Genomic DNA, 18,076 nt, shown 5'->3' with positions numbered 1-18,076 from the left:
TTGTTACGTGTTAACTTGGTTGGAACAAAGCGACTCTAGGCAGGATTTAGTTACGTTACAACTGCGCAGTGTTTTGTATTGTTTTTTTTGTTGTTGTTTTAATAAAATCGTTTTAATTGACGAATAAGGAAGGAGGGCTGTCTATCTCAGGGCTTGAAAACAATCATGCAGGATGGTTTCAGCAGGTGGCCAGCCTGGCGCATGAAGGCCTCCTCCCACTTCGTGTCGATTTTGACTACGGTTTCCGCGGCGGCTGGAGGGGAAGCATCCTCCACGCTGCAAACTCGCATCAATGGGATTCCCCTCGTGGGAAATGCCCCCTCCTGGCGGACGTGCTCCCGGAGGGCCGAGCGCGTCGCCGCGCCCTCCGCCTCCGGGACGGGCGGGCGCGCGCGCGCGCGCGCTCCGCAGGCTCTATCAAGATCCCGACTTGGCATCGCGCTCCCTCCGCGCCCCGGGCTAAGCCGGCACCACCCGCCGCCCGCCGCCAGCCGCCGCGGGGGGCGGGCGCGGCGCGAGGGGAGGGGAAGGGGTTCTCGCGCGATTGGGCGAGGTTTCCGGTGTTGTGACTGAAACCCGTCAATATGGCGGCGGTCGGCCGCGGCCGCTCGCTGAAGAACCTCCGAATACGAGGTAAGTCCGCTGCGGCCCTCACCCCTCGCCGCCGGGCAACCGCCACCCCTGGCACTTGCCTCCCCCTGGTCATGGGCGGGGGGAACGAGCCGGGGCGCTGGCCGGAGCCAGGGCTGCCTCCGCTGGCCTGGGAGCGAATCCTAATTGGGGCTATGTGTCTGTTTCGCGCAGGGCGGAATGACAGCGGCGAGGAGAACGTCCCGCTGGATCTGACCCGAGGTAACGCGGGGCGCCGCGGGCGCCGGCGAGGGCATCCTAGTGGGGAGGAGCCGGGGGCTCGGGGCCGTGAGCAGGGGCCGGCCCCGCACGGGACCCGCGGGGGTGCGGGAGGCAGAGCCCGAGCCCCGCCTGCCGGCCCGCGGGAGCCGAGCCGGGGGCAGTCTCCCCGGACCCATCCCCCTTCCCGGTGCCCGCTTTCCTCGCTCCGAGCCCTTCTCCGGGCCTCTGGGTGCTGCGGGGAGCAGCGAGCGGGACTCGGCGGAGTCGCCGACCCTCTGGGTTCTCTAGACCCGCGGGGGAGCGTTGTCCTCCTGTGCCGGAGCTTGAGCAGCTGAATCCCAGGGGCGGCCGGAGGGAGCTAGAGGCTGTTACTTAGGTTGCCGGAGGACGTCTGAGGGAAGAGCGACCACATCCTGCCCTCCCCGTCCCCCAGCGCCGAAGCCGGACCTGCTCGGTCCTTGCTCACTGCGTGACTGTTTTTCCTCTTTGCCCACTGCCCTGGGGGACCCGCAGCATTGATAACTCGGTAGTGAAACCTGGAGCCCGTGATTTCTGCGAAGTGTCTGGTTTACGCTGTATTTCCCTCTTGTTTCCCTTTCCCGGGCCTCTGAGACTGTAGTTGGCAAAAACCGGCCCCTCACCCTCGTTGCAGGTTCATTGTTTACCTTCTGCAGTGGCGATGGGTTTGTTTACACCTTCGGAACTGGGTAAACCCCTGTTATATTTTTAAGGACCCCAGCCAGCTACTGGCCAGTATATCTTCTATCAGTCACCATACTGGAGTTTATTCGACAATATCTCGTTGAGGGTTTAGTAGTTATATACAAGGTTTCTCTTTTCTCTTCCACGGTAAACAAGATTTGGTCTATTGATTCCGAAGAAGTCGTGTTTCGCACGGGCTGTAACTTAGCGTGTAACTTGGTTCAGCTGTGTAGAATCAGTTTCCTTTTGAGATCTGAAAAGCACTTTAGGAAGTTTAAAAAAACGTCGTTTTAAACATTCTATATAAAATTAAAAAAAATTTTTTTAACCTACGTTCTACTTGACATAATGACTATTATCTACAGTATTTGTTAGATGCGGGCTCATTGTTGAGGATCATCTCTGTATTTAAAGCATAGCGCATTCTCTAATTTGTTTTATTTTGTGTATCATAATGTAAGATTACTGTTTTGTAAACTAAAAGGCTAGTTTTTATTTAGCTACAAGAGTACATTTTTGTAACAACATTTTATTCTGAAAGTTCTAGGACTTTGTTTCGGGTGAACTAGGTCCTTTTACAGGCAGAAGAGTTTCTAAAATAAAATAGGGCTTAAGTAATAGAAATGACAACTAATTAGATCACTAATGCACTAAATTAGAACATTTTTTCAGCAGATAGGGTTTGAATATTAATGTAGGGAGATGTAAAACTTGACTTTCGTGTAACTGTTTGGAAACTTCACTGTGTATAACACACATATGAAAAGTCTATATGAAATATATGTGGAAAAAGATTTTCTAGTAAATTTGCTAACAAAATAAGCAAAATTCCCACAGGGCTCAATTTAGCATTTGAGTTTTGTAACAGATGTAGTTTTAGTGATTTAATTTATACATGCGCATATGTTTTAGATGGAGGTGAAAAGACCATTTGTTAGATAGATCTTGGGTCTAATTTGTGTATTAAAGACCTGTTTGAATGTGGTGCTAGAAATAAGTTGTAGTTGTGCTTTAAATTGACTTTGCTGGGCTCCTATATATAGTGGTTTCTCTGGTTGGTGTCAAAATTATGGGTAGTAAAAGAGCTTATGTACAAATTTGATACCTTTGGTTTACTCCGGTTTTACTCAAGTACACAGATAACTGTATATTTACTATTTAAAATGCTATATTTCCTGAGAATTTAGTAAACACCTATGTCCTTAGGTGTTTTTAGGATGATACAGATAGCGCAGAAAATGCTATTTCTGCTTGCCCTGACAAGATGTATTTCAGTTTGGAATGAAATGTACACAGCCAATTGAATCTGATTGCAAAAGCAATATACAAGTAGGAGTGAGAGGGCATTTGAGAGCTGTGTTCCAGAGTCTTAAGGAAGTTTTGAAAAAGTAATCTGAGTTAGATTCATTGTATAGTGACTCTATTGTTTGAGAAATTGCTATTCTGACAAACATTCATTGTTAGAAGAAGGCTTGTGGATCTAACATGAAGAAAGTTCATGAGGAATTAAACTTTAGTAATCATTTGAGAACTGTGGGGCAGTCTGGGTTGCAGCTGAAGGGCAGCTGTTTGTGGATTGGATTACGGCATGTTTTAGATAAAGTGTGGGTAACCAAAAAATTTTTTTTAATGCTAAGGCAGTGTTTGCTCTCATTCTCATTATTTTTATGTAACCTTTGAGAAATTCACTGTGTAGCTGTATAACAAAGTTCATTATAAAATAGAGGCCATGGTCATTGTAATTCCTGAAGGAGCCATCAATGTGTAGTATAAAGTCAAATAGTTCTGAGTTGTAATCTCAGCTGTGATACATAATAGGTGATTTGGGGCAGGTTATTTGACCTTGATTAACTCTTGGTTTCTTCAGCTCAAAAAAAGAGAGAGAGATTCATTTCAGGTTATTCTTGAAGGTGGTTAAGAATGTGATAAGTAAATGAGCTAGGCCATATAGTACTCAGCATGGGATCTAGTACTTTGTGAGTAATGTTAACTAAATGTTAGTTGCTTTCCTAAACTATGAAATCAGAATTATTTATATCACATTTAAAATATTTCAGATGATTGTTTTGAATATTATAAACTTGTTAATAAGGAATTATGGTATTGAAGCTTTCTTTTTTTGAGACATACAGTTAATTGGGTATAGTCTTTCTGAACTAGAGTTCTTTTTATTTTTTTTAATTTATTAAGAAAAGCTTCAAAATATATAAAGTATATGTGAATGTATGAATATAATAAATATAAGGAGCTCTTATATGTCCCCCATCATTTAGTTTCCTCGTGCCCCCACCCCAACTGTGATCATTTTTTTCTTCCAGTTTTACTGAGACGTAATTGACATACAGCCCTGTATAAGTTCTTGAATGTAACAACTCTAAAAAAAAAAAATCTGTAACATTACCAGAATTAGGCCTAAGCAAGGAACAATCTATTATATGTACTTAAGAAAAAATGTGATATTTTCTTTAATAGAACCTTAGAATTTTTCTCCCTGACTCCAGAAAATTTCTTAGTAATAAGACGTGGCCAGCCTTGCAAGCTTCTTGAAGCCCAGGAGAGGCTTAAGGTTCTTTGGTTTTCTTATTGATGTTAGTGCTATGGTTTATACGAAAGTGCTTTAATTAAAAATTGTTTTTGGATTAATTTTGATCTAGTTCAGGAACTTCATTGTAGGAGATCCTATAGTCGATATATTGGTGATTGTTGCTTTAAGTTTTGTTCAGACAACTACTGTACTTAATCATGAAAGTCCCTGATACTTGCTGTTGGTATCATTAAATACTCTCTATGTTTTGCATGCCAAAATTTATTTTGAAACCAAAATGCTTCCCTTAACCACTTCCACTGCAAGGATAGTCTGTTTTTTTTATCAGTCCACTAGTACATCTCTTCCTGGTACTGAATAACTTGAAGAGAGACACAGTATTCTTCCTGTGTAAGCCCTTCCTAGTATAATTTAATTACTGTGTTCAAGGTGAATTTCCAGGACATGGAAACATGTATATTCAAATATAACTGTTAGACTATAATTTATTTTTAAGTATTGAGTTTTGTATTTTTTGACTATCCAATCCTTTTACTTTTCCATTAGTAGGAATAAAAAGATTGACTGTCTTAGCTGCTGTTTAATACTTAGGAAAGTAGGAAGGTTATCTGAATGATGCAGATTTGAACACTTAACTTTTTGTTTTGTGATTCTTTCTAGTTAGGAGATTACTCATGTTGTTTAATCCCTTACTTCAGTTAGACAAAACAAACATTGACTGCTTTTTATATAATAAATGCTGAATTAAGTGCTGGAGGAGTAAAGATGAGGAAGATGTTACTCCCTTTTTAGGAGTTTACTGGAACAGACATAAAGAAGTGATTGCGATATGGAACAGTAAACTGAGTTATCAAACTGTACAAGGAACAGAAGTAGCCTAGAGGAGAGAATGATTAACTCTGGTGGGTAGAGAATCAGGCAGCTTCACAGAGGGCTTGATGTCTCATAAGAATTGTGGACATAGTGGAAGGAAATGTGGGCTCTCAAGAGAATATACCACACCTTGGGAAAGGTAAAGTCCGTAGGAAGAGGAGCTGCTCTGGAGGCCCCTGATAGAATCTAAGAGATCGTGGGACACTAGACCAGGGTATTGGAGACAGAAATGAAGTTGAATATATATTGGAATGGAGGAAGCAACTAATTTGTTTTCTCCACATTCTAAACTGACTTTGGAATCCTCGTACTCTGGGCAGAGAACTGTTATTTCTTTATTAGGATGACAGAAGCTGTCTAATGTGAATCCCCTTGTCTTCTCCCCTTTATATTTCACCTATACTTACTTCTGTTTTCCTGAGTCAGAGGATAAAGCATTTCTGTTCATTTTGAAGGCTAAACTGGAAAGGAATTTTATGCTCCTAATTCTGTTTCCCCTAAGATTCTTTGTGGAACTAAGATTTCTTGCTTCTTCATTTCTTCCTTCTTTTGGCTCAGTTTTCTCATATTCAGCATTTGTTGTTGTATTCATATGGAGCAGGTACTTTGCTAAGCATGGAATGATGGTGAGACACGTGGAATGATAAGGACAAAGATTTCAAAACAGTTATTTTTTCCTAGGCTCTACACACAGAGCAGTTTATCTTCACTCCACAGTTTTCTTCCTTAACTCTTTTAGTCTTGTAAACACAGCTCTCCCCCGTACTTAAAATAGTTTCTTAAGGGATGCTAGTAACCTCATGCAAAATTCATTGGCATTTTTAAGTTCCCTATTCTATTATTAGTACTACTACTGTATTAGTAGTTTTGTTCCAGGCACTAAAACATATTATTTTTCTTAATCTTCGACAACTCTTTGAGGTACTCTTATTGTCTGTATTTTACAGTTGAAGGTATAGGCTTTCAAATTCTAACAGACTGAAACTCAGAAAGGTAAGTTATTCAGCCAGGGTCACAGGGCTAGTGAGTGACTAACTGCAGATCATGCACTTGTAGCTACTACACTATTGCTATTCTTATAACTCCTTGTTCTTTTCCTAGCTCTCCTTCTCTGTTTACTGGCTGGACTTCCAGCTCCTTAAGCAGGTGTGCCCTAAGGTTCTGTCCTTGATTTTCTTGTCTGCTCTCTTATTGATGCTAGCTCCCTGAGCACCCTTTTCACTCATGGATTCAAGAATCCATGAATTGAGATGGTTACAGTAATTGCATTTTTATTCATACTTTCTCTTCTAAGCTTGCAAAACATATTAGCATGTATGTCTGGTAATCATCTCAGAGTTGTGGTTTATAAAATTTTGCACTCCAACGCATACCCACTTTTCACTTTCTAGGTACCACCACCGTCCTCTGTTATTCAAGCTAGAGACCTATTGCTCATCTTCTTGGTTCATTTGCCATGTTCCCCCAATTTGCCTCTGACATCTCTCTCTCCTTCTATTCTCATTGTCATTGGTCTAGTTCACATCCTCATTATCTCATTTGGATGACAGTAAAATATTTTTTTCTCTTTTTTTCACTTCCTCTGCTGTATGATTGCCAGGATTATTTCCCTGAAATCTGGAACTGATCTCATTCCCTTACATAAAACAAAACAAAACCAACAACAACAAAAACAAACAAAAAACTGTATACACACACTTTACACGTTTCATTTTTGCTCACAAAATAAAGTCCAAATTTCCTAGCTTGGCATTGAAGGCCTTTTATGATTTATTCTAGAATTATTTTCTTCTGTACTGTCTTAACCATACTATTCTAAATCAGTCTGCCTCTCCACATAGTTCACTGTGTAACGCACTCCCTCCCTTCTTTTCACACAGTGATTTTCAAAGGGGGTTGGGGAGAATTTGCTAGCCTAAAGTACCTACCTCCCCATTCCTGTTCTTTCCCCTTGGAGATTGTGTTATGCCCGTGATTGAGAATCCCTGCTTTAGTCAAAGACGACTGTTTGTTCTTCCTTGCACATGGCATGCAGTGTCTATTTACTTTTCTTTGCATAGGTTGTTTTCTCTGCCAAGAATTCCATTTTCAGCACTCTTTAGAGAAATCCTAATTCTTTAAGGTCTAGGTCATATGCCACTTCTGGGAAAATCCTTCCTTATCATCCCAGTGGGAATTCATTGCTTCCTCCTCTACTTTTCCACATTTTTGTTTATTACTTTCTAAATATCACTTACCATTGCCTATTTAAGTTCCTTGTTCACTACTTCTCTCACTAGAATTTAAGTTTCTTCCCCAGCATATATCATATAATAATAACTGAAACATTTATTGTAAGGAGGAGTGGAGAGAGAGATGAGAGAAAGAGCACAGTATTAAGGAGAGTAGAAGTAAAAGAGTATTTTAAGTTTGCAAACTTGAGGGACAATGAAAGCGATGGTGCCAAGAAATGGAGAAATCATTTTGGAAGAGATGATAATGAGTTCAGCTTTTCACTTTGAGTTTCAGATGATTGATTCTGTCAGAGATGTGTAAGAGGTAGCGAATGCTGAAATGGATGTTTTTGTAGTTGTTCTTGTGATCTGATTGTTTTCTGCTTTAGGGCCTTGAGAGAGGGAAGAATGTAAATGGAGGAGGAGCTGAAGATCTGAATGTTAGAGGATACGCCGATTAGAGTGTATGTCACAGCATAAGAATCAATAAGAAGAAAGGGGCAAAAAAAAAAGAGAAGGAAGTTAAAAATTAGTAAGATTGTGATCTTTGAAGCCAAGTGGAGAATTTTGGGTTGAAGAGATTGAGAGACTGTAGCATTGAAGTTGGGTTCTGGAGAACTCAGTTCTTCTCTTCCTTAATCTGAGGATGATCTTGGCATGCTACTTTCTCTGGGCTTCAGTTTCCTGACCTCTGAAATGCGTACTACTTTCCATGCGTAGCACTTTCACCATCAGTCTTTGTGATTCTCAGATATCACGATGTTTCTGGGATATCGAAAGGTTAAAGAGAAAGCCTTGTTAAATCCCTTGTTAAATTACTGTGAGAAGGATTCCCATAAACAGCAATGAATACATGTAGCAGTATGGTGTTTCATAGCACTTTAAATGTAAATTATAGTCAACTCTGAATTTCCTTTTAAGTGATCATCTGCAGTGACTTGCTGCCTCCTCCCCCTCTCAGGTCTCAGGCTACTGAAATAGGGCTGTGAAAAGCACAGTGGGGTGAGTGACTGGTTTGCGTGCCTGTGTATCTGTACTTCTATTACAGTTAAATACAGTCCACTCTCAGTTACCTACACTTAAGAAAAAGGTGAATAATGGTGGAAGATTGCTAAATATAATTTCAACAGCATTATTTATATATGGTTTGGGAAGATTTTATATTCTTTCCTCCCCTACAGTAGATTGATGTATCTTTCATTTGAATTATTAGCATCAATTTTTATTTCCTAAGCAAATACTCTTAGAATAGTGGATGTAAACAGGCTAAAATATTTATTAGGTAATCCAAATATGAATTGTTGAGAGTTGACTGTTAATGCTTTTTGGATCATCCATTGTTTTGTATTATCTGTGCTTTTTTGTTAGTGTGGCCAGGTTAAAGCTGAATAGCTACTTTAAAATTATATCACTATGATGAATGTACTTACAAGATTATATAGATGCCAAACTAAATTGAAAATAATTGTGTAAAACTAGCTAAATATAACATTCATGTGTTCAGAGTCATGGGGTTGAAAGAGAACCTAAACCTAAGTACCTTCTTAAAATTCCTGTTACGAAGTCCTCTAGCCAGATAGATTGCATAAACTGAGCAATGTGCCTAGTAATGATGAAATTTATATATAATATAATAAAATTGAGGATGTGCCAGGGCTTCAAACATGCCTGTTCAAGGAGTCAGTTGAGTTTAGTAAGCAATATAGAAGAGCTTTTTAACCTTAATTACCTGGATTTTAAAGAATCTGGCCCCTTCAATTACTCTGCCATTTTTTTAATCCCAAAATGTTGAAGAATTTTTATTTGTAGTGGTTTGTTAATGTCAAGACAGCATATATTTAGTATATTATCAGGTTAGTAAGTGTTAATGTGAATCAGGAAGGCATAATTCTTGGCTTTAAGGAGTTTTATATTATATTTGGGATATACCTGTATCAGGGCATAGTATTTGAAGCACCTGCCAATTATCTTTATAAAGGAATCAAAAGCCAGAGTAATTCAGAAAAAAATGGGAGATAGGTAAGGAATGACCTAGAGGAGAGTCCTCATAGAAGTGTTGACACCTGTACAACCTTTGCATAAAAGTGTAGTATTTGAATAGTTAGAGCCCTGGATCAGTGTTTTAAAAATCATGCTTAGTTTTGGGAACTAACATATTCCTGGCATATTATTCAGTATTTGAAGATAATGTTGAGAAAAAGTTGATGATGAGTTCTGTATATAAATCTCTTAACTATTGAAGGCTGATTGTATTTCGGACTAGGGCTTTTCAAACCTTTGAAGGTAGTGCTGGACTGGACTGAGAGATTTTAGGCATATTGTGAAGTAATTGTGTGCTTCTGATTATGAGTATATAGACGCTTGGCTGCATTCCAAACCCAAGCATAAATGATTTTTTTCTTCCATTGTTTTGTAGTATGTGTGTCTCCTCTCCCCTTCATTAATACTGCATGTTCAAAGGGCTCTATAAATTTGTATCAAACTTATTTCTAGATGTGTGCAATTTGGAAATAGAGACTATAAGTGGGATGAGTAGTGTTTTTGTTATTTCCCATGCTAAAATGACCGTATTTTCTGATTTCAAAATTTAAACATGTGGCCTGACAGTTTATATTTGAGAGAGAATATTTGAAATTAAGCTTATCCTGAAAAACATGGACTGTTTCATTGCCGAATCCAGACACCCCTACCCTCTAGTTGTTTGGGTAAAGGATAAACAGTGTTTGGGGAAATTAACACTCTATTAAAGGAGCAAAACAAGAGGTGAATTGCCACTTGCAGGGATTTTAGTAATCTTGTTCAGAACCCAGTGTAATTTCACATGTTTCTTATAATGAATAAATAGTGAAGAGATACAAGCTGTAAACAAAGAAGATTGCCAAGTAATTTACTTCTGGTTGCTAAGAAGAAACAACTTGCCAAATGAAAGTGTATTTTAACTGTTTTTAGATGTGTGTACATATATATTTTTATCAATAGTTTCATACTTTGAGAAATCACATCTTAAAATAGTATCGCTAGTTATTTCCATGCTTAATGTTCATCCCTGTAAAACTTTTAATTGCCCTGGTTTTTTTTCCACTCATAATTCTGTATAATATACTCCCTAACCTTCACCACACCACCATCACCACAACCCTTTCCCCCAAGAAAAAAGAGAAAAAGAAAAACTGATGGGAATAGAGTTGCAGAAAGAGTGAGAAGACTCCAGGTTGGAGGTAGGTGAGCTGCGAACTCGAACCTTTAGCTATACAGCAGTATCTGGGGTGGCACATGGAATATTGTGGAATGTTTTATTTAACACATGTGTTGTAGGTAAGATTTTAATCATATCTGTCACATAACATTAGTATAAAGTCATGGTAATCGGATATTTGAATATAGATAGCTATTTCCTACCTTGTTTATTTAGAGTGACTTGTGGTTTTACTTTATAGGTTGTAATTTCTAATGGTATTTTCGAATGTCATACTTGGTATAAAGCAGGTCGGATTAATTCTTATGTTGTATAAGATTTCGTATGTCATGTAAGAATAATTCTTAATGTAAGATTTTATAACTTTTTGATGAGTTAAATTTTAGATTAGCGTAGTCTTAAAAAAGTTTAAATCACTTTTTATTTTTAATAAACCTTAAAATAGCCCTTTTCTCCTTTGTCACGGGAGAATTCAGTGTTGTGTGTTCATGTTTCAGCGTTGTTTTGAATATATAAGTGTATACTGTTTTACCTAGCATAACGGAAGAAATTTTTCAAAATGCTGGTTAGTTTTCAAAAGGAAATAAAAAGATTAAGAGATTTGGATAAACTATGGCAGTTGGCTTTTGCTATGTTATTGTTTCTTGTAATAGTTACTTTGTTTTGTTAAAAAAGTTTAGATTTAATTTTTGAGTCCTAGGAAAAACTTTTTACTTACATCAGTAATTGTGTCTCTATTATAAAAGTACCACAGGAAAAAGTGTAACTATTTTTAAAGTAAGTAACTATATTACCACTAAATATTCACCGGGGGTACTTGAATATGAGTAGATTTGGGGCAGGATATGTGTGTATAAATATTATTTCTATTTTTAAGCATATATGGAAGCTACTTTAAAAATTATTTTTTTACTTTTACTGTGCTGTAAAATACAAACTATATAACTGGACTTATTAACATTATATGGAAAATAGGGATAAATAGGTTGTGATTATGAGGAATTAAGGGGCTCTACTGTCAGTAACATATACTAACTGTAGTGAATAAACTTGGTGATGATACATACTTTGAATTTTTATTGGTATCTTTTGGAGTGCTTGCTTTTGCATCCTGATTGTTTTCCAGATAGGTGATTGCTTCATAGCATAGTTCAAGGTACGTGAGGTATGACTTGATAAAGTTGTTATATATGTCTACAATATGGATAGTAGGATTATATGTATAAAGATAGATAGTAGGGTACTAATATGGACAAAATAACATTTAATAACATGCTAACTGCATGATACACAGTCTAACACTGTAACTAAGGGCCTGAGCTTTGGAACCAGATAGATCTGGATTTGAATCTTGACCTTGCCTCTTAGAATTTTTTGACTCTGGACAAGCTGCCTTTTCTAATTTATTTATTTATTTTATTTTTGGCTGTGTTGGATCTTTGTTGCTGCACGTGGGCTTTCTTTAGTTGCGGTGAGTGGGGGCTACTCTTCGTTGCGGTGCGTGGGCTTCTCATTGCAGTGGCTTCTCTTGTTGTGGAGAACGGGCTCTAGGCACGCAGGCTTCAGTAGTTGTGGCACGCGGGCTCAGTAGCTGTGCCTCGCGGGCTCTAGAGCGCAGGCTCAGTAGTTGTGGCACACGGGCTTAGTTGCTCCGTGGCATGTGGGGTCTTCCGGGACCAGGGCTAAAACCCGTGTCCCCTGCATTGGCAGGCGGGTTCTTAACCACTGCGCCACCAGGGAAGCCCCAAGCTGCCTTTTCTGATCATGTTTTCTCATCTCTGTTGGAGACAGTTGTTTGAGGAGTGAAATGTTTGTAAAATGTTTATTACAGTTTTGGCATGTTAGATATAAATAGATATTAGGTGTTCTTTATGTGGTCAATTAAAGCAAAGGAGATGAGAGGAGGGGGAGATTAAGTGTGAACTGGGAAAAATTGTTTCAACGTTGAGTGAGTGAATGTGGTTAAATCAAGAGGAATATGGCATGAGTAAAGACATGAAATATTTTACTGAGAGCAGAATAAGAAAGATACAGAATTTTAGTATTCATATTGGATTTGTAGGATAAGGGTATTGTAGGATAGAGGGCCTCGTGGAGATGTTAGAACCTCCTTTTTTTGTTGTTAAAATATTTAACATAGTGAGAAAGCAGTAAATGTTATTTATATTTTTTAATTGAAAGAAAGCATAGATCCGAAAATTGTCATAAATGTACAGTTCTATGAAACTTGACAAATTGAACACATGGATAATCACAACCCAGATCAAGAATCAGAATATTGCAGTACCCTAGAAGTTCCCATTCTGTCTCCATCCAGGCACTACTTCCGCCACCAAGGACACCACTATTCTGACTTCTAATACCATAGCTTAGTTTTGCCTGTTTTTGAACTTTATATAATCTTCTCCTACACTAAATATACCCTTTTGTATTTGACTTCAATGTCCAATATTATGTTGTATCACTGTGTTGTATGTAAAGTTAAAGTTATTTTAATCCAAGTCTGCTTATGTGTGTTAGGTATGTCATGATGTGTATGGATTTTTTTCATTTGGATGGGCAGTGGATTTATATGAGTGGTTAGAGTTTGGAATAATTACACTAATTCCAACTTTAAAAAAACATTTAAAATCATTTTCTGAATATCTCTGTTTTTTCCTCTTCAGCCTGACCTTTTAATGTTTTAGCCATGAACACATCTAGATAGGTGAATTTTTTTTCTTTATTTTTTTTCATAATGACTATTTAAAGAAAAATTATAGATAATCAAATCACTATAAAGAGTTCAAAGCTACCAGTTAGAAAGTTGGAAAAACTAGAATTCCAATCCAATAAAAGCTTTGTGTTGACCTAATTAAATTGGTGGAATGGTTACGGAAATTGGCTTAGTATTTCTATGGAGAAAAAGGGAGGATGGTAAACAGTTCTTGGTCTTCACTGCAATAATCTCATGTGGAAGACATCATTAATAGTTTTAAAGTATCTTCGTGTGATTGTTTCTCCGTCTTTCCCTTGTTTTTTTTCAATTTCTCTCATCGATTTGTATTTCTCTTATTCTATTTCTAGTCTTCTGGTGACTCCTCACATTTTTCTTTTCCCGTACTTGATAGTGTTTTATATTCCTTGATTTAAAATAAATTTTAATTGTTTTTTTTTTTTTTTAATTAATTCTTCATGAATTTTAGGTTTTTGTCTCCGAGTTGGTGATGCTTTGTTAGAAAAAGATTCCACTGCCCATCTCTTGGTATGCATATCCCCAAGAAATTAGAACTGAGTATTGCATAGGAAATTGATTAAATACTTGACAGGAACTTGGCAACAAGTGCTTAGCATAGATGAGTAAAATAAAGAGCATTTTACATATTTCAATATGCAAAAGCAAGAGTAAATGTGAAAGTGAAACAAAAATATTCAACTATACTGAAGGTGAAGAAGTTTTGATGAAGTGCATTTTCTAAATGTTGGTAATTTTAAAGATATTAGCATTCACTCCATTTAAAATATTTTTATGCATCTGCTCTTTGGAATTATGGAAAACAATGACTGGAATTCCCTGAAGGTGGGAACATTTAATAACCTTGGAATATCCTTGCTGATTCTGAGTCTAGACTGTTCAGTTCACTGAACAGATTTAAACTGAGTGTGGATTATTAGCTCCCAAAAGAATACTTGTTTTGGGATTTCCCTAGTGGTGCAGTGCTGAAGAATCCGCCTGCCAATACAGGGGACACAGGTTCGAGCCCTGGTGCGGGAAGATCCCACATGCCGCGGAGCAACTAAGCCTGTGCACCACAACTACTGAGCCTGCGCTCTAGAGCCCGTGAGCTACAACTACTGAGCTCGTGTGCTGCAAATACTGAAGCCTGCGCGCCTGGAGCCCCTGCTCTGCAATAAGAGAAGCCACCGCATTGAGAAGCCCGCACACTGCAACGAAGAGTAGCCCCCATTCTCCACAACTAGAGAAAGCCCATGCGTAGCAGTGAAGACCCAATGCAGCCAAAAAAAAAAAAAAAAAAAAAAAAAGAAAGGATACTTGTTTTTAGTGGTGAATTTTGAGTGATTGCTTGTTTGATTCTATTAGGAGTGGTAAAATGCAGTAAATCTATATTTTTAACCATCTTTGTCAGGATTATATTAGTTATTGCTCTTGTACCTACTGGTACATGATTTTTTTTCCAAATTATTTTAAATGATTTTTCTTAGCCTAGAGCTGAACTAGTGTGGTAAATTTTTTGCTGTCTGATATGATCAGAACTTGTTCTAAAATGATATTTTGATTATCAGAACATTTCAAATTGTGTGAAGGATTTATCAAATGTTGTGTTGTTTTAGCAGGCAATCTAGAAATTATATACTTCGAAGTAGATGTTGTTTTCCTTCTAAGCAGTCCTCTTGGAAGGGCATGTACTTGTTCTAGTGGTGATGTCACTGTTCAAAACATTTAAAAAATTCTGCTTCCGAAGATTATTAAAGCTTAAAATGTTGACTTTTAAATTGGTATTTGGTTTGTCCTTTGGGATGAATTGGAGTTCAGGAAACGGTTAAATATAAATTGGATTCAAATGTAGTGGGAATTCATTAACTCAGTGATTTATTCACTCATTAATTTGAAAAGAATTCATCGAGCATCTGCTGTATTTTAGCACTGTACTGGAATATGTGTGAGAAGATAATTTTTCTAAAAAATATGCAACCACTATATGTGATGACTGCCATTATAATCTAGCCCCTGGCTTCCTCACAACCGTTGTCATTTCCTAACTCTTTTCCTTTTGTTCACTATATTTGGCAAAACAGCCTCCTTTTTATTCATTCCTACTCTTATTCTCTTTTCAGGGCCTTCGTACTTCTGTTACATTCTGTCTAGATTATTCTTCCCCTAATCTTGGGAGGCTTGCTCCCTCACTTTATTTAACTCTGTTCAAATATCACTTTGTCAGTGAGGCCTTCTCTGATCATCTTATCTAAAGTAGCCCTCATCTCCATTACTTTCTATTCTTTTATATTGTTTTCTTCTGTAGCCCTTGTCACTGCTGCCAATTACAGTGTTATTTGTCTGTCTCCCTGGAATGTAAGTTTTGTGAGGACAAGCACTTTGGGTTGTTCACCATTGTATCCCCAGAGCCTAGAACAGCTCCAGCACATTATATGTGCTTGATAAGTCTTTATTGGCTGAATAAATTACCATCAAATTTGTGTTTAGCTTGAGGGCTCCAGGCCCATTTTTTCATGGCTTACTCAGCATCTTAACAATGTAGTCATGTATATCAAGCTTTCTGTGTTTCATACTTAACTAATTATCTTACTATTCTAAAAATCTTTCTATATTTTCCATTTGGGTTTTAAGAGAATTACTTTAATGGGGCCATGTCACCCAGGAGGACACCCAGGAGACATTCTAGCCTCATTCTTTGTCCTTATTCTACACATCAAATCTGTGACCAGATAATAATGATTTTATCTCTGAAATACTGGTAAAATCTTTTTTTCATTTCTGTTGCCATGCCATTCTTGAGGCCTCATTTGCTTTCTTGGGTGATTGCATTGGCTTCATAACTACTATCCCTGTTCTAGTTCTATCCTTTCCCAATCTACTCTCTTCACTCTAGCTAGAAACACATTTTCTACAAAGTTAATCTTAATTTCCTCAGCTGGGTGGAATATCTTCCTTCTTTGTGCTTCTATAGTATATTGTATGTTACCTTTCTTGTAATATTGTTATAATTTGTTCACTCCTGCCTCCCTCAGTCGTAGTTGACAGATATTTATTTACCTTAACTGTGTGCTGGGTACTGTTCTTTTGCTGGTGATTCAGTGGTGAAAAACATTGACTCTTTCCCCTGAGGAGTTTATGTTCTAGTAAGGAGAACACAGATGGTAAACAGGTGAACACAGAATTTTAAGTATGAATAAATGCTCTGAATAATGTAAAATTGGAGTATGTGAAAGAGAGTTGATAGGTGGTTAGGGGGTTGGTCAGAGAAAACTTCTCTGAGGCAGTGATATTTAGTTGATCCAGGACCAATGGGGAGGCACCGAGTGAAGATGTAGGGGGAAAGTCTTCAACAAGTAGAAGGAACATAAAATATTGATCCAAAGGCCCAGAGATAGGAAAGAACCAGAGAAAGAAAGTGCTTGAGGAGAAGAAGAGTGGAGGATGTGAGGCTAGAAGAGGTAGGCAAGAAATAGTATAGTTGAAGTATAAGTATTACATGAGAAAATTTGTTCAAAGACCCCAGCATAGTGTCTGGCAAGTGCTAGGGTGAAAACCCAGAAGGCAAATGTTATTAAATAAATAATAGTGATTTATCCATTCTTTTAATCATGGACATTTGGCTGTTTGTAGTTTTTTGCTCTTATAAACAATGATTTTATATATGGTCTTGTACATGAATCCTGGTACTCATACGTAAGTTACTCTAGGTTATATAACTTGGTGTAGAATTACTGCTTATATGAAAAAATATATGTATATCATAGTAGCAATATGTAAGAGTTGCTCTTGATCCATACTTTTGTCAACACTTGGGATTATCAGACTTTCATTAAAAATATTTTATTATGAAAAATTTCAAACATACACATACACAGAGAAAAAAATATAAGGAACCCTCATGTATGCCTTATCCCACTTCAACTATTGTAAACATATGGGGCAGTCTTACTTCATGTGTATATCTTCCTCCTCCCTTTGTGGATAATTTTAAAGCAAATCCTAGGCAAGTATTATTTAATTTGTAAATACATCAGTGTGTATTTCTAAGGGATAAGGACTTTTAAATATATAACTGTAATACTATTAGCATAACTAAGTAAATTAACAATAATTTCTTTATATCATCTAGTATTTAGTGTTCAAATTTTCCTGATTGTCTTACAGATATCATTTTGAGTCAGGATTCATATACAAGGTTCACACACTTTTGATTTAATTTTTTTAATATGTCTATCACATTGCTTCTCTTTCTGCATAATCTGTCTTTTCAGTCTGTAGTATTTCTTTTGCTTTGGTCTGAAATATCTTGAATAAAATGTGTTTAGATGGTTATTTGTCCTACTTTGAAATTCATTGGGCATCCTGATTCTAAGTATTTTTCATGTTTTTGAACAATTTTGAAGAATTCTCAATCTGACTTTTTGAGTAGTGCATCTCCTGCATTTTTTCTTGTTTAGGAATTCTTATTAAATGCATGTTAGACTTTCTCATTATCTTTCTTGTTTTTTAAATTCTTTCATCTATTTTGTCTCCTTTTTTCTTGGGGATCATGTTATAATATCTTCAGATGTATCTTTCAGTTCATTAGTTCTCTCCACAGCTGTGTTTATTATGTTTATCCCCCCATTGAGTTTTTTAAATTTCAATCATGCTATTTTTATTTCAAGAAGTTCTGCTTGTATGTTTGTAAATTTTGAATCATATTTTCAGTCCTTTCTTTCCTTTAAGCCAGAAGCTTGCAAGTTATGGCCTGCAGATTTTGCAAGTAAGGCTTACAGATGCTGCATTTGTAAATAGTTTTATTGAGATATAACCTTGCTCATTTAAGTATTGCCTACAGCTGCTTTGGTGCTACGACTACTGAGTTTAGTTGCGAAAGAGACCTTATAGCTTTCAAAGCCTGAAATATTTAGTCTGACCCTTAATGGAACAAGTTTGCCAAACTCCCTGCTTTAGATATATAAAACATAATTATTTCA

General features: G+C 37.5%; 1 protein-coding gene across 6 annotated transcripts in view; it reads left to right on the top strand.

Moving 5' to 3' along the window:
• Positions 1-450: 450 nt before the first annotated feature.
• RICTOR (RPTOR independent companion of MTOR complex 2) overlaps positions 451-18,076 on the top strand; it is a 118,736-nt gene continuing 101,110 nt past the window's right edge. For 3 of the 6 annotated variants that reach the window (XM_082382154.1, XM_082382151.1, XM_082382149.1), the window contains exons 1-2: positions 452-633; positions 805-852. In XM_082382154.1, the coding sequence (XP_082238280.1) occupies positions 585-633; positions 805-852 (97 nt within the window). In that variant the 5' untranslated portion in view covers positions 452-584. Of the gene's footprint in view, positions 634-804; positions 853-10,335; positions 10,404-18,076 lie in introns of all 6 variants that reach the window. The other 3 variants (XM_082382153.1, XM_082382152.1, XM_082382150.1) reach the window with 3 other exon arrangements.

Source organism: Balaenoptera borealis (assembly GCF_965194805.1).
Source record: "Balaenoptera borealis genome assembly, chromosome: 2".
Taxonomy (NCBI): Eukaryota; Metazoa; Chordata; class Mammalia; order Artiodactyla; family Balaenopteridae; genus Balaenoptera; species Balaenoptera borealis.
This window is presented reverse-complemented; position numbering and strand designations above follow the sequence as displayed.